This window comes from Catharus ustulatus, chromosome 22, assembly GCF_009819885.2.
Source record: "Catharus ustulatus isolate bCatUst1 chromosome 22, bCatUst1.pri.v2, whole genome shotgun sequence".
NCBI lineage: Eukaryota > Metazoa > Chordata > Aves > Passeriformes > Turdidae > Catharus > Catharus ustulatus.
This window is the reverse complement of record NC_046242.1, coordinates 2,890,215-2,905,374: the sequence shown is the minus strand read 5'-3', so window position 1 is coordinate 2,905,374 and position 15,160 is coordinate 2,890,215. Positions and strand designations below refer to the sequence as shown.

General features: G+C 45.1%; 1 protein-coding gene across 1 annotated transcript in view; it reads left to right on the top strand.

Annotated features, from left to right (window-relative positions):
• Positions 1-15,160, top strand: part of PPM1E (protein phosphatase, Mg2+/Mn2+ dependent 1E) — a 59,756-nt gene that overhangs the window by 39,539 nt on the left and 5,057 nt on the right. Inside the window, exons 2-6 of the mRNA XM_033077930.2 lie at positions 7,596-7,714; positions 11,933-12,132; positions 13,765-13,953; positions 14,439-14,582; positions 14,832-14,925. Of these exons, the coding sequence (XP_032933821.1) occupies positions 7,596-7,714; positions 11,933-12,132; positions 13,765-13,953; positions 14,439-14,582; positions 14,832-14,925 (746 nt within the window). The remainder of the gene's footprint in view (positions 1-7,595; positions 7,715-11,932; positions 12,133-13,764; positions 13,954-14,438; positions 14,583-14,831; positions 14,926-15,160) is intronic.

Sequence of the window (15,160 nt, the reverse complement as noted above, 5' to 3'; positions counted from 1 at the left end):
ATCAAATCTTTCATGTGCCCCACTGTGTAATCTTTGAGTCTGCCTGTAGTTACACATCTGCCTGTAAAATTATTTTTAAAAGCACTGCATTGTTTTTTTCATGTTTGCTTTAATTTGTTTCTCTTGCATGTCATGCACAAGGGCAGCAGGATTTTCTGGGAATCTGTGCAAGCCAATTGCTGTTCTCTTGCTCCATCCCCACTTTAGGCTTAATTAATAATATCTGGCACTTCATCATTGGCTTTGAAATTGCTTTCCAGAGGTCAATGGCATTGTCCCTGTTCTGCAGGCACAGAATTCCTGACATCAGGCACTGGTACAGCACAAACACAGAGAGTTCCTGCACAGAATCACAGCCCCAGGTGCAGCCCTGCACAGCACCAGAACTGATTACAAATGGGGCATTTGGAATAAATTTTTTATCACCAAAAAGAGTTGACATGCAGGACTTGGATGAGTAATTATCTAATCTTACATCTGGCATAAACAGCCAAGCCATTTGTGTGATGAAGTGCAAGGCACAGCAGTGAGAAGGCAGCGAGGGAACATTCGCTGCTGACTCAGTGGCCATAAATCTTCTGGGGTGTGTTTTGCCTTTATATTTGATATTTGTTCAATGGCTTGAAAGAAGTTAAGTGATCAAATGTCATTTGGAAATCCTGGCCTGCAGCTCTGATTTTTTTTCTCAGTTACATGATGATAAATGTTCCAGCAGGAGCGTGGTTTGGGGCCTGGCTCAGGGGGTGTTACTGAGCATTTGAACAGGCACCACCTTCTCCCCTTTTTAAAGAAATCATTTAACATTCGTTTGTTTTAATGCTGATCTGCAGGAGAGAGCAGGGCATGTGCTGCTGGGGAGCATTTTATTTCATTTATTTGAAATTAAGTCATTAGCTGTAACAGCAAAATGCATTTTCCTTTTGTGTTAATCTGATCTCTGATAAAACAGAGGCTCTGTGTTAGGGGATTCTTATTTAACTTGTATTTCTGGACACATCAGATCTGTATGGAATATCCTTTCCACTTAAGGGAAGTATCAGTGGAAGTTTATTTATAACAGAGAGAAAAAATTAGGGCATGAATCAGTGGCAAGTAAAGGATGTGCCTGAACTCCTCTGCAAGTTTTCTGCAACACAAACTTTTCTAGAGAGTGTGTCATTAATATTTTATAGCAAGGAGAGAAATCATCAAAAACTCCAGCTAGGACATAAAATATCTGAAATAATAAGAATATATATAAGTACCTTCAGAGTGAGCTTGGACACTCTCATTGATTTTAGACAGCATCTCATTCTGGCTTGACAAAATGCAGAATTCATAAATTAAATCTGATGTATACAGTGTACGCTTTTATGCTGATGTTGGCACACTTTCAGATGTAAAATTAAATTACTTTTTCCAATAAGGCAGCATAGATTGAAGCATGGATTCCTTTCTTTGCTAATGGAAGCAGGAGAAAGATATTGAATTATGCTGACTTTTGAACTGACTGAGCACCAAAGAGAGGAAAATCAATGACATTTTTAATGTCCTGTGGAGCTTTTAAACAGGCTTTGCTCTGGCAAGGAAACTCAGTGTGAGGGACCTGCTGCTGACATTGGGTTTCCAGTGAAGAAATTTCCTTCTCCAGGAGCAGCACCTGGCACTGATGGGGTTTTGTCCCTGTTCCATTCCCAGCGGTGCCAGGCGGGCACTGGGAGGATTTTGGAGGACTCTGGACACCCTGAGCAGAGAATGTGCTGTGTGAACATGCAGGATAATCCTTGCAAAACAACACCAAAATCTTTCATCTCAGTACAAACCCCTGCAAGCCACATGAGTGGCTAATATCAATACATTACCTTTATTTTGATGAATTAATGATAGGGTAAACACAGATTTATTTTCACTGTGTGTTTGCAGTTGCAAAGCTGAATACTAAAGATCTAAGCTGCACAATCAATGCCCATCAAACAAGTTTTATAATAATATTTTTTTAATTTTGTAAAGTGCATTTTATAGCAGCAATTAAGATTTTATTCTAAAACTATCCAGTGCCTTAAAATCTTACTCTTCAGGCAGAAAATATTCTGATTTAATGGAGGAGAGTCTATACAGATACATCCTCAACATCTTGGTTCATGGATTGTGGTCCATTTTTCTCTGCATTCCTTCAAATTCCAGGTTTCCTTTTCTTTTAATAACAGGGATATAATCTGGCTGTGAAGTGCTGGGATATGATTTCCAACAGCAAACTTTGTATCCCAGCTCTTTGCTGTAATGAAGAAAACCATCCCACAGTCACTTCTGGGAATTCAATTTCTTGCAGTTATTTGGCTTGCAGCTCCTGGCAGATCCATGCTGGGTTTTTAGGGGCTGTTGGGTCACAGGAGATGATTTCTGTCATTTTAAAAGCAGCCACAGCATCAGCCCCAGAGATTGGAATATGAGTAACCTCAGAACTGCCACGCTGGGAGGATGAGTGAGAGAAATAATAGAATTTGGTTTCAAAGATAATACCCAGGCAATTTATCCAGCCAGGAGCTGGGGAGAAGCTGCTTTGTGTGGTTTGGATTCTTCACAGTTCACCCCTGTGGTGTCAGTGCTATTTTATTGACAGTCATTAAATCACAAATGCTTGAGTGGTTTGTGGGCAGCAAGCATTTATATTTTAGCTACACACTGCCCTTCATGACATTGTACCTCATCAAAGAGACAAAGGTGACCTTTTTATTTTGTCTTGCTCACGTTTTGGTGGCTTTATGCACTGCCACGTGCACTCCACCCTCTGGAGAAGGGAACACTGACCTGCCATGTAGCACAAGCTGCATCAGAGCTCTGAGCTAATCCATGTGCTGAGAGCAGTTTGTGAAAAGCCAGGGGTTCCCCCTGGTGAAGCATCTCAATCCAGCTGTGGCAGAGGTGGCACCTCTGGCTGGGTTATTTCCTCACATCCAGTTAAAACAAACAGCTACAGGAACACATCTCTGTAAAACTGGTCTAGAAAACAGAATGCAGGAGGTTAAATATTTAGTGAATGCAGTGCCTGCACAGACACAGGCATGATGAATGTATCTGAAGCAGTGTCTTTTTGCACTGCTTGTGTATTATATTTCTGTTGCTTACAACTGTCAGCACAAGGACAGGCTGGCTGGGGATGTGAGCAGGCAGCTGTCTCTGGGAGCCTATAGATAGCAGCTTCCTTGGGTAGCATGTTTGCAGCTCCTTCAAACAGATTTATCAAGCATCTTTACTGTCTCACCACTGCCAGCTCAAATGACTTCTCAAGGAGCTTTGGTTATGCAAGCTTTTAAAAGGTGCATTGTTTTTTCTGTTTGTTTCTTTGTGGATGTGTGTGTGTGCACGCCAGGTTTTTTTTTAGTAACTCACTGCAGCAGATAAATCTAGTGCAGGGTTTCACCATGTGTTAGGGGAAAAAAAAAAATAATTCTCCATTTGTCCACCGTGACCAGGCTTTAAATAAGCATCCAAACTTCCAGCAGCTGTGCAGAGCAGTGGAACAGCACAGGTCACAGAGATGCTCTGGGAGTGAGGAGAACCTGCAGAGATGGGAGCTGGAAATAGAATCTGCTTGGCAGATCCAGAGGATGCATCCATAATCATCTCAGGGCCTTGGAATGCTTCACAGAATATTCCCCTCTGAGTCCTGAGTGACCTGGAGCAGTCTGGAAACAAACAGGAGCCCTCAGCTGGCTCCAAGTCTCTCTGGATGGCCACAGAAACTGGAGGTGGAGGAAGCAGGGCTGGGGAAACAGCCCAAGGAGCTTCCCAAAGAATTCTCTGCTCATTTCTGCTGCACTTCACAGCATGGGGATTTCAATAATAAAGACTTTAAAGGCTTCTTCAAAGAGCTTCCAGCCTGTATCCAAACTCCATCTGGAAGAAGTCTCATGAGACTTTGGAGTGTTTTGTAAATACAGGCTGGGGACAAATGAGGTTTTTCTTAAAGTGAATCTGGCAAAAGTTGCTTTCTAACAAGAGCTTGCAACAGACCACATGAGCAGCAGTGTTTCCCAAAGTGCATCCCTGGTGGAATGTCTTTTGGAAAGGGTACAGGTAATTTGTCATCCCTACAAAGTCTTTTACCACCACAGTAAATTACAGGCCTTTAGGGAATGTGCTGTACTTGGCTCTTTTCAGGTCATGTTTTTGGTCTTGGATTGCTGGGTGAAACCAAATATGAGCTTTATCCTGTTTGCCTGTGGATTTGTTTTGTGTTTCAGCAGGCTGAACAGCATTTCTATTTAAATCATTCCTCATTCTAACTAAAACAATTGCTGTTCTGTGGTGTCAGGGGATTCCTGAGGTAACAGCAGCACTGTACATTTTGTGATTTACTGCCCTGTTTGCCTCTTGAAAGCCCCAGTTCATTTTGGTCCATTTTCCCTGCTTTGTTTGGGTTAGTGGTGCCTCATCAGCTCCCCCAGACCAGACAGGGCTGGGGATTTTCATCCCTTTCCCATCAGCAGTGCTAATGCTCCAGAAGTACAAGTTTTTAAGAACTTGAGGTCTCTCTTTGCTGGTTTTCCCCTTTCCTGCAGCTGTTGATGACACTGGGAGTTCTCCAGAGCTGTTGTTTGCCTTTGTGTTCCACTCAGCACTTCAGGCAGTGGATGAGAAAAGAGTGAGAAATACCCAGGAAAGCTTTCAAACATATAAATCTTCTATGGTTGAAAATATCTCCCACTCTCATCTTGGTATTTTCCCCTTCAGTTGGACTCTCAGCAAGAAATTCCAGAATACTTCACAAACACAGATTTAGTCCTACAGCCTTCCTCCTCCTCCCCAGGGAAATGACATTCTCATTCCTTGTTTGCAGATGAGGAATGAAGGTCTGGGTGGTGAAGTGACTCCTCCAAGGTCAGCTGCTGAGTTAGTGGCACAGCTATGAATAGACAAAAGCATTTGAGCTCAGCTCTCTGCTAAACAAGACCGTGCCCTCCCAGTTCCAATTTGTCACACTTCATGACTAATAACATCTGAGCATCTAGAACGTGGCAGAAGAATTTCAGCAGGTTCCACCAGCAGCTCCTCCAAGTCCCCAGGGATCCTGGTGACACTTTTTGGGTTTTGTGAAGAGAGGGGAGAGCTGCCCTCCTTGGATTGCTGTGTGTGGCTGCTCTGAGTGTTCACTTGGGGCTGAAAACAGAGATCCCAGAGATCCTCATTTGTCCTGGTGTAGCAGTAATGAAGTGTCCTCAGAGCAGTTTGCCTTCACCAGCTATTTTAAACCTCCAGTGCAATCTGCTGTTCCTTGAAGGGAAAAGTAATTCAACTAAAAGTGCTCTGAGGAGCCAAGTGAGAGAAGGAAATGTTGAGTGGTGCTAATGAGGAAGGGGAAGTCATCCCTGCTCACATGGCACAGCCCTGCACAGCCACGTAAGGAGCTTTGTGATCAACATGTCAAGGGCAATTAATTCTTCAGCCAGCAGCTGTTATTATTAGGACAAAGAATGGCCAGACACAGAAGGAAAGCCTTCAGCTGATTTATTTTCTCTACCTTTCCCCTCAAAATTGAGTTGCTCAAACCCCAGTGGTGAACTGCCACGCAATGAGAATTTTAAATTTGCCGTCTCTCTTTTGTTTTTCAGTAGGAGAGTTTGTATTTGATTTAGAGCACAGAGGAACAGCTCAGGGAAGGTGTTTAGAAAGTCCTCCCCACTTTAATGCTATCAGCATGGAGAGGAGTTGTGTGTTAAGCTGGTAACATAATAATATGTGGGCTGAATTAAACCCACCTCAGACTGGTTTTCTCAAACCTAATTGATGGAAACAAAGCACTTTTAGGCTTGATTTAATACCTTCCCAGAGTTATTCCAGGACTGCTGCAATGCAACTGTGGGAGTTCTAAACACACCTACGCTGCCAGAGAATCAGGAAGGATGTACTCAAAATCCTCTAATTTATCTAATAACATCTTTGTGTAGGTTTAGCATTGTAATGGAAATGCATCCTTTGGCTGGATAAAGAGCTGCTGTGTGCAACTGCTGGCTCTGGCTGTGAGGACACTGAGCAGCACTTGGAGCTGGGGGGGAAACACTGTAAATGCACCTTTCATTGTAAATGCAACTAAAACAAAATCTAAAATTTCACACACGAGTGTTCGTGGCTCTGGGTATCCACAGACATTGCTGCCTCCCCTCCCAGGCCCAGGCACTGCAGAAATTCCTCCTCTCTGGGATAGTTTTTCTTTGTTGTTTAGGTCCTGAGTCACTTTTTAAAGCCAGTTTTTTGTTTTTGTTGTCACTCCAGTTCTTAACCAGGTTCCCTCTTTGCCCATCAGAGAATGTTCCTGAGGGTCTCTTTATAAAAGACACAAAACAAGTTTGGTTTTTCTGAAGAGTTTCAGCACTGAGCTGGTCAGGGAAGCCTTGGACTGGAAACAAGCTCAGATTCCTGCGGTGCCCTGCTGGTGACTGCTGGAATAATTCTTCTATCCCAGGCATTGCAATCTCTCCTTTTGGGGGAATCTCATGGAAAATGAACAGAACCAGCACCACTGCATGAAAAACCTGCTGTTTGTGAGGTAATAGAGACAGGAAAGACAAGACAGAAAATCAGCAGAAAGCAGAAAATCAGCACAAGACACAAAATCAGCACAAGACACAAAATCAGCACAAGACACAAATGGATCAGAGCCTGGGCTGTGCCTGCCCTGAGGCTCCTGGTTCCCCCAGCACCCTGTAATCCCAGCTGGCAATTCCAGGGAAAACCTGAGCGTGGATGGGGCCCTGAGGAGGTGTGATGTGACTGCCAGAGCTTCCTAACAATGCTGGATAAAGCTATTTATGCTAAGCTCATCCTTTAATCGTTTATAGATACGTTGAACAGAAGAAATAGGTTAAGGAAGTGTTTGTGTTCGTTGTTCCCTGGATTTCTGAGTTGGAATTCTGTGCTTGATGGATGGTCCTGGACTGAAATTGGCTCTGTGGCTCTCTGTGACACTGGAATGTCTTGGGAAAGACACTCCAGTAATATTACCCCAATAATACTCCAATGCTACCCCAATAATATCTGTGGAAATTGGAAGTTTCAGGCTGTGTCAGCAGGAGAAGTTGAGGTTGACCAATGGGAAATGCAAACTCCACATAAATGAAGATGTATTAAATTCCTCTTGAAAGAGAGAATGTACATTAAAGTGGCCTTGGCTTGCTATAGATTAATGAACCTTGGGGGATACCAGGTTTAATTAAACTACAGTGAGTTAAAGCCACTTCACTCTGGGTAGAAATCATTCCTTTTTTACCTTATGCACATCAGCTCCCTGTGGGTTAACCCCAACCCCAGCGAGGCTCTGGACACTTTGAAATCAGAGCAATTCTGCAACCCTGACTCCAAATCTTGAGTTAAAATTGTACCATACATATGGAAAAAATGTACAGCTGTGTGACAGACTCTGGAGGGTTCAAATCTAGATCTGAAAAGAATTTAAATAGAGGTTATGAACTGAAACATTAAAATTTAAGAAAGAGGGAACACAGGAGTGAAAGAGGGCACCAAAACCCCATCAGTGAGTCTGAGGTCTTGCTGCTGAAAAACACACTCACTCAATCACACTAAACATCTCTTTGTGGGTTTCTCTTTTTCTCTTCCAGTAATTGCCCTTCATTCCTGGCCTCTGCTCTAGCCAGAGCAACCTCAGATGAAGTCCTGCAGAGCGACCTCTCCGCGCATTTCCTGCCCAAGCACGTGGACAACGCCGACGGCATCATCCGTAAGTGCCAGAGGGAACCCAGCCTGGCATCCTGGGGCAGGAGCACCCAGATGGGTGTGAAAAGGCTCATGGGGAGCTCACCACCCCTCCCCACAGGTCTAACTCCTCACTCAGAGCTCTCTCACCTTTGGAATCACTCTTTGAAGCTGTGTCTGGTGGGCCTGAACGTCTCTCTCACATTTGTACAATGTGGTTCTGCTGGCAAGTGCCAGTTGTCCTCCCTCATCCTTGGAGCAAAGTCAAATATATGTGGGAAGAGATAATTTAATTCTGAATTATTTCAGTCACTGTGGTTTTTACTATGGCTTGTAAGTTTTTTATATGGTTTTAGCAAGAGGTAGTATAAAGAGATTTTGTGATTAAAAGGAAGAAAATTCCTTTTCCTCATTTATCTGCATTGGCTGACAAGATTTTTGCAGCCTCCAGCTCAAGGTCGTGCACTCCAACTCATTTCAGGACTCTGCTGGCCTAAATAACCTTGGAAATTGGCTGGGTTGTTCATTACAACAAAGACCAATGTTTCTCACATGTACTGACACAAATTCTGTCATTTGATCTTGAAAACACAGTCCCCAAACCACCTTGTCCATTCCCTCCTTTTTTGATTAAAAAAAATCCTGTCAATTATTCTGGGGATAAGGAGGCTCTATAAATCTGGCTCTTCAAAAAGGAAGATTTTGCTGTATTCCCCAGAGGCCCTTGGAAACCTGAGAAACAGAAAAACATGCTCTGGGTTCCCTTTCTGTAGGTATTGCTGCCTCCTCCTGCTGAGCAGGTAAATGGAATAGATTTGTCATTGTTCTGGCTGAGCAGCCTTCATTAATTTCAAATTGAGATCTCTGAAACTTGCATAAATATTTGACAGTCTCCAAGGAAATGTTGACTAAGCCTCCACACAGAGTATCTACAGAATTCAGCAAAAAAGGAAAAAAGAAAGGAAAAAAACCCATCACAAAACCCTCACACCTACAGAAATTGCCATTTAAATATATCTGAGGCTGTAAGACACAGATGCAAACATAGATTGAGATGGGGAGAGACTGCAGCAGGCACTAAGAACAGGGCTCCAGATGCAGTTTGTTGTCATAATGAGGGTACTTGGAAATAAAATATCCCTTTGCTGATGCAGTGTAAAGTGTTAAATTGTGAGGGTTTAGGGGGAGAGGGAGAGACAAAACATCCTCTGGCCTGGAGTAAAGCAACAGCTTCATGCAAACCCTGCAATTTCAAATAATCTAAGTGATAATTTTCCTAAACAGAACATCTGCTCAAGTGTCATGGAAGGACAGAATCACAGAATGGTTTGGGACATTAAAAATCAAATCCCACTCTCTGCCATGGGCAGGGACCTTCCACTGTCCCAGGCTGCTCCAGATCCATCCAGCCTGGCCTTGGGCACTCCCAGGGATCAGCCACAGCCACCCTGTGCCCCATCAATGCTTCATCAGCCACAGGGACAAGGCTTGGCCTAAAAAACCAAACCAAAGTGGCAGCAGCAGCTCCATCCTGGAGACCCCTCCAGGGGAGTCCTGGGCTGGGTGCAGAGAGATCTGCCCTGTGCTGCTGGACAGGGAGATCTTCATGCTTTGGAAGAAAGCAGAGGAAAGTGTGGCAGCTGGTGAAAATGGGATTTCTGCATCTTGAAGTTTGATGCTCAGAGTTCACCGTGCCCTGATGCTGTTTGAGCTGCTGCAGGATGTGAAACCAGGCTGAAATATCCAGTTCCACGTCAGCTTTTTAAATAAACCCAGAAAGATTTTTATTCTGTGTAATACAAGGAGACATTTACCTGATTTGCCTCAAGTTTGAATTTGCTGGAAGATTAAAAAAAAAAAAAAGCTATTTCAAATTTCCTTTAGTGGCACATTTCACTCTGAGAATTGCAACGTGACAAATCATGTCCTGTACTTAGGAGTGGTGAAAGCAATTCTTGGTGTGCTGGTGGAAAGAAATGAGAAACTCCATGAGAGAAGAATGCAAATCTTAAATCAAGGAAAACTGTTTGGAGTCCACAACTGTAGGATTGCAAGAACAGGGGTCTGTTATATTTGTGTTTTTGGATATCTGAGTCACAGGCCATGACTCTTCTCTTCCAGCTGCACTGGAGAGGAGTGAGAGATTTTCCATGAGAACTGAATGTTGGATTTCTGATTTGAAAGGTCAGGTTAAGGACATTTAGGTTTGGGGTTTGTTTGTGGAGGAAGAGAATCACGTGCAAGTTGGGCAGTTAAGGCACCACCAGAGGAGGCTGCAAGGCAGAACCATAGGTACAAATTTCCAGGAGATGTCACAAAGCAAATCCCAATGTCCCATCACCCAGCTGTTCCAGCTTCTAGGAGATGGATCCTAGAGAGTTCCAAAGAGATCCAGAGTTCCCAGATTTGGCCTTGGTTCTGACCCCTGCTGTCACACTGTCCATGTTTCCAACACAGCTCATAAAATACAGCACTAAAAGCAGGATCTGATCCCTGCCCTCATTCTGCCCTGTCATTTTTGGGAACAACAACCCCTGAGTTGGATTTCCCACTCTCTGTGGTGCAGCTCCAACCTTGGGGATTTGGGAGCAGCAGGAGGGAAATGAAATTCTCCATGACACAACTGCAGTGACAGCTGAGTCAGCTCTGGCTCAGCACAGCCACACGAACAATTGATGAGTAATTTCCAGCTGTGAGGGGGTGGTTTGTATTGTGCTCTTTTATTATTCTCCTGTTTAACCTCACGAGCACTTACTGATGATGCTGCCACCACTCAGGGTCCCATGGGAAGGGTGGTGAGATCTCAGCAGGGCACTGGGTTCACTGCCATCCCCCTGCTGAGGTGCCACAGCCACAGGGCTCTGCCATGAGCCCCCTTCCCTTCCCCCCTGCCCTGGGGAGAAATGGGAGAGCAGAACCTGGGGCTTTCCTCTGGAAAACACAGCCTGGACACTCAGGCTGGATGTTCATTCTTTAAATACATTAATCTAGTGGTTTTGGTTCATCAATTTGAAATTCTGCTGCTGTGAGATAGGTTTAGGAGGAAGATAAAAAACTCAGAAAACCTTTACAAACCACCACAGCTGCACAAAGAGATTTCTGGTGGCCCCAGCAAGAGCAGTACAGGTGAGGATCCCCCTGTGGGAGTGCTGGGATGACCCAGCTGTTTCTGTTTGATTTCCACCCCTTGGTTTTAAAGCTGTGTGATCAAGGAGCCAAGGTTCCTTTTGGTTATTTATCCAGTGTATTTTCACCTTAATGCCTCTTGGTTGAACCAACTCACAATCAACAGAGCTGGGGCAGTATCTTGTTCCTGAGGGTCTTGGCCCCCTGCTCACTGTACACCTAGGACAGAAATTTGAACATGCTGCTTTCAGGCTCTTCACAGAATTCCCGAGAACCAGGAGATGCTGCAGCTCTCCCCTCTCCTCCCTGCATGTGAGCCCCTCCTCCTCCAGCATGATTGGCACTCCTGGGTTGCTGCTGTTTAGCTTTGAAGATCCCTGGCTTTGGTGAGAGATCATGAACAAAGAGATTTGGATGTGTTCAGCTCTGATGCTGACTTCCTGTTTTCCTCTCCTGAATTTCAGAACAAATGTCAAGTGCCTGAGTTTTCACATTTTAAAATGACAGCTTCTCAGGAGTGACAGTTCAGCATTTTCTGAAATGTGAGGCCTTTATGGTTTTCTCTGTTGCTCACACAGATTTCTCTGACACCATTGTCAGGAATATGGGAATAATAGGAAATCTGGAAATAGCTAAGAAGGCACCTGTGCACTGCTGAAAGTGCACAAAACATCTTAAAACGACTCCACTAATTTCTGCAGATTGTTTCCACTTTCTTGCCTCAGCTCTGCAATGGAATGGTGTTTAGAACAGAGAATTTGGTCCAAACCCAGTGTGTCACTGTCACAGAGGGTGGGATTTGGAGGTGGCTGCACCACCCTGGGCAGGGCCATGCCAGGGAACACTTTTTGTGCCTTTCATTTTCTCTGCTGCTGCAAATGAGTTCCCCAAAGGCAGAGGGGGATGTTTAAGTTAAAAAGACAAACAAACAATGAGCTGCTTACTGATGAATGCTGATTATGGTGAGTTTGGCTTCCTCTTTTCATGCATCAGAGCCCAGAATTTCCCTGCTGACATCAACTGCTTGGCTAAAATGGTTTTATAATGCATGCAAGGGAGAAAACTCTGCCTTAACAACACTCTCAAGGCTTTCATTTGTGCTTTGTGCCTTCCCCAGAGATCGAGACAGTGAAGTTGGCCCGTTTAGTGTACAGCAAACTGCACGAGATCTGCAGCAGCTGGGTGAAAGATTTCCCCCTGCAGCCCAAGCCCCACCGCTACTACGAGACCTCCATCCACGCCATCAAGAACATGCGCAGGAAGATGGAGGACAAGCACGTCTGCATCCCCGACTTCAACATGCTCTTCAACCTGGAGGTGAGCACAGAGCACAGGCACACACAGCTCCTGCACCAGGCTTGCCATGTTCCACTGAGGAGGTGAAAGGCAGGCAGGCAGCTGGTGTGGAGCTGGTCACCTCACAGCTCGTCTCTGAAAAGCTCTGCTTTTCATCCCTTCCTCTTGAAAAAGCAAAATAAGGAAATTAAGTGTGGCTGTTACAGGCCCAGGGAAAAAATCTTTGAGGATTTTTCCAGTCTAACTTTCTCAGGCTCAGCTGGGGTTCTTTCCCAAGCCAGAGATCTTTCTCTAATGTAAACATAAGAGAAAGGATCACAACAGAAGATAAACACCTGCTGGATCCGTGAGAAAGTCTGGGACAGCGGGTGTTGTTACCCTGGCCAATCAATACTGTTCTTTTCCTTGTCTTCAGTCCTTGTTATAAATATAGAATTGAGTTTCATTAAACTGCTCTCTTCCTCTTGCTCCAGACAGAGCCATGTTACTGTCTCATCCATCACTCCCAACACCACACAGTAACAATTAAGTAAAAAATCCCAAACCAAACCCAAAGCATACAGCACTATGGGGTGCAGCTCACTCACAGTTCTAGAAATGTGAGCCTATCTTCCCTTCCATGCATTTCTTGATGTGGCCATTGGTCAGACACTCATTCTTGCACTCTCTTAAGATATAAAACTGGACACTGAGGAACGGAAATTAAAAGAAAATGGCAAGAATTTTACCTTAAGGATCAAATTGCTGCATAATTGCTTCTTTATTACACCCTGTCACTTTAATAACCATCTTCTGCCCCATCCACATTCTTACCTTTAAATGATATTAATGCAAACAGAGGCAGATGTTTCCTTTGCCTGTCAATTGTCAGCTTTCTTATTCCAATTTGTGTTGGAACCATTACCTAAAAATTACAATGTGCAAATATTCCAGTCAGTGAGCTGGCTGTCAAGGTTGAATTGGCTCTGTCAGTGGGTTGGTGTTGTGTGTGTGAATAGGCACAGGAGTCGCTGTCTCCTGGTACCACGTTGTTTCTCTGAACAGAGGAGGAGAAGCTGAGAAAACTGCCTTGAGGATGAGTGATTTTGCTGTATTTGATTTGTGAATGTAATCACAATTTTCTGATGAGAGAGCACATGCAGGTTTTTTTTTAAAACACAGCCATCTAAGATGATATGTTTTAGATGTAAGGAAAAAAGAAGAGTGAAAGCAGAGGCTGGCTGGTTTCATATTTTAACTGTACTGGCATTTTATCCCTGGTGGATTCCAATCATGAGGTAGACTTCATGCAAACTGTATTGGATGTTCTTCTCTCTCTGTGGTTTTTGCAGTCACAAAATCTCCTGCACAATTTGATGAGAATGGCACTTCCTATTTGAGTTGTGTGACTGAGCTGTAAGAAATGAGACCTAAGGAACACAGAGCACTACACAGGGGATTCTGGCAGGCATCTCTTGCACTTTGCAGGTAGAATTCAACAACAAGGTGGAAATTTCCCATTGCTCCAAGTGCAGGTGGTCAAGGGAGTTTGGTTTTCCTAATTGCCATTTAATGAGGACAGCACAAATCCCAACTTCAAACCTTCAGACAATCCAATGAGTTGTTTGTGTTGCTTTCACCTCAGTTTTTTCCTCCCTCTGTTTCCACTGGCAGGACCAAGAAGAACAAGCTTATTTTGCAGTGTTTGATGGCCATGGAGGGGTGGATGCTGCCATCTATGCCTCCATCCACCTGCACGTGAACATGGTGCACCAGGAGATGTTCCAGCACGACCCGGCCGAGGCTCTGTGCCGCGCCTTCCGCGTCACCGACGAGCGCTTTGTGCAGAAGGCAGCCAGGGAGGTGAGGCACTCTGAAAGCATCCACCTGCAAATCCTGCCTTTCAGAGGGGGGCTGCAGGCACTGCAGAGTCAGCACAGAGCTCTCCATGCGCTGCTCCCCACTGGTGGCTTTCTGTCCATCCCATGAAAATGTCACCTCCTGCTTCTCACAGCTTCCCTCTCCTCTAAAGGGTGCTGCTGCCTTTCCCACACTCACCTGCCCACCAGGCTCAGTCCTGGCTTCACTAACACCCAGGTGAGTGTGCCAGCAGCAGGAGCAGCCCCAGCAGTGCCCAGCTCCTGGCAGGCAGGTCCCATGGCAGGGATGTCATGGGGCACATTCGTTCAGCCAGCTTGGCTCCCAGGAGCTGTTGGTGAGCAGTCATAGCTGTAGGGAAAGCACTGCCTGTTCCTCCCTGGGAACTGGCTCTGTGCTGCAGTTCCAACGTGTTCTGTCCCTGACTTCAGTGAGAAAATGCTTTGAAATGGAAATGTGTTTCTTCCCAGAGTCTGCGCTGCGGAACCACCGGGGTGGTGACTTTCATCCGAGGGAATATGCTGCATGTGGCTTGGCTGGGGGACTCCCAGGTCATGCTTGTGAGGAGAGGCCAAGCTGTGGAACTGATGAAACCCCACAAACCAGATCGAGAGGTGAGCAGGGCCTGTCTGAACACCCCTGGGCAGTGTCCAGCACAGGCACAGCGCTGGGGGAGCGCTGCCATGCCAGGATCCCTCTGAGCAGCAGTGCGTGTTCCACTCACCCTGGTTTGGATCTGTGTCAAAGATCCTTTGTCTCATGGGGCCTGCTGTGTTTGTGAAAATCCAGAGCTTGATGGGAGTGCTGAGTGTGTGATGCAGCTCTGACTGCTCTGTCCACACCTCTCTTGTGTTGCTGTTCAGGATGAGAAGAAGCGAATCGAGGCCCTGGGCGGCTGCGTGGTCTGGTTTGGAGCCTGGAGGGTGAACGGGAGCCTCTCTGTCTCCAGAGCTATTGGTAAGAGAGAGCCTTCATTCCTTTCTGAGACTTGCTTTGCTTTTAAGCTATAAAATTTTAATTCTCTAGTCATCAAAATTTGACATACAGCTGAAGATAGACCTATGAGCAATAACCTCTATTTTTCCCCCTACAGTCTGAGGGAATAATTTCCAAATAATTGCTTTAACTTGGGGTAAGAGTCATTGGCTCCACACTGAGTTAATAAAGGGCTGCTGGAAGCTGTGGCTGCAAA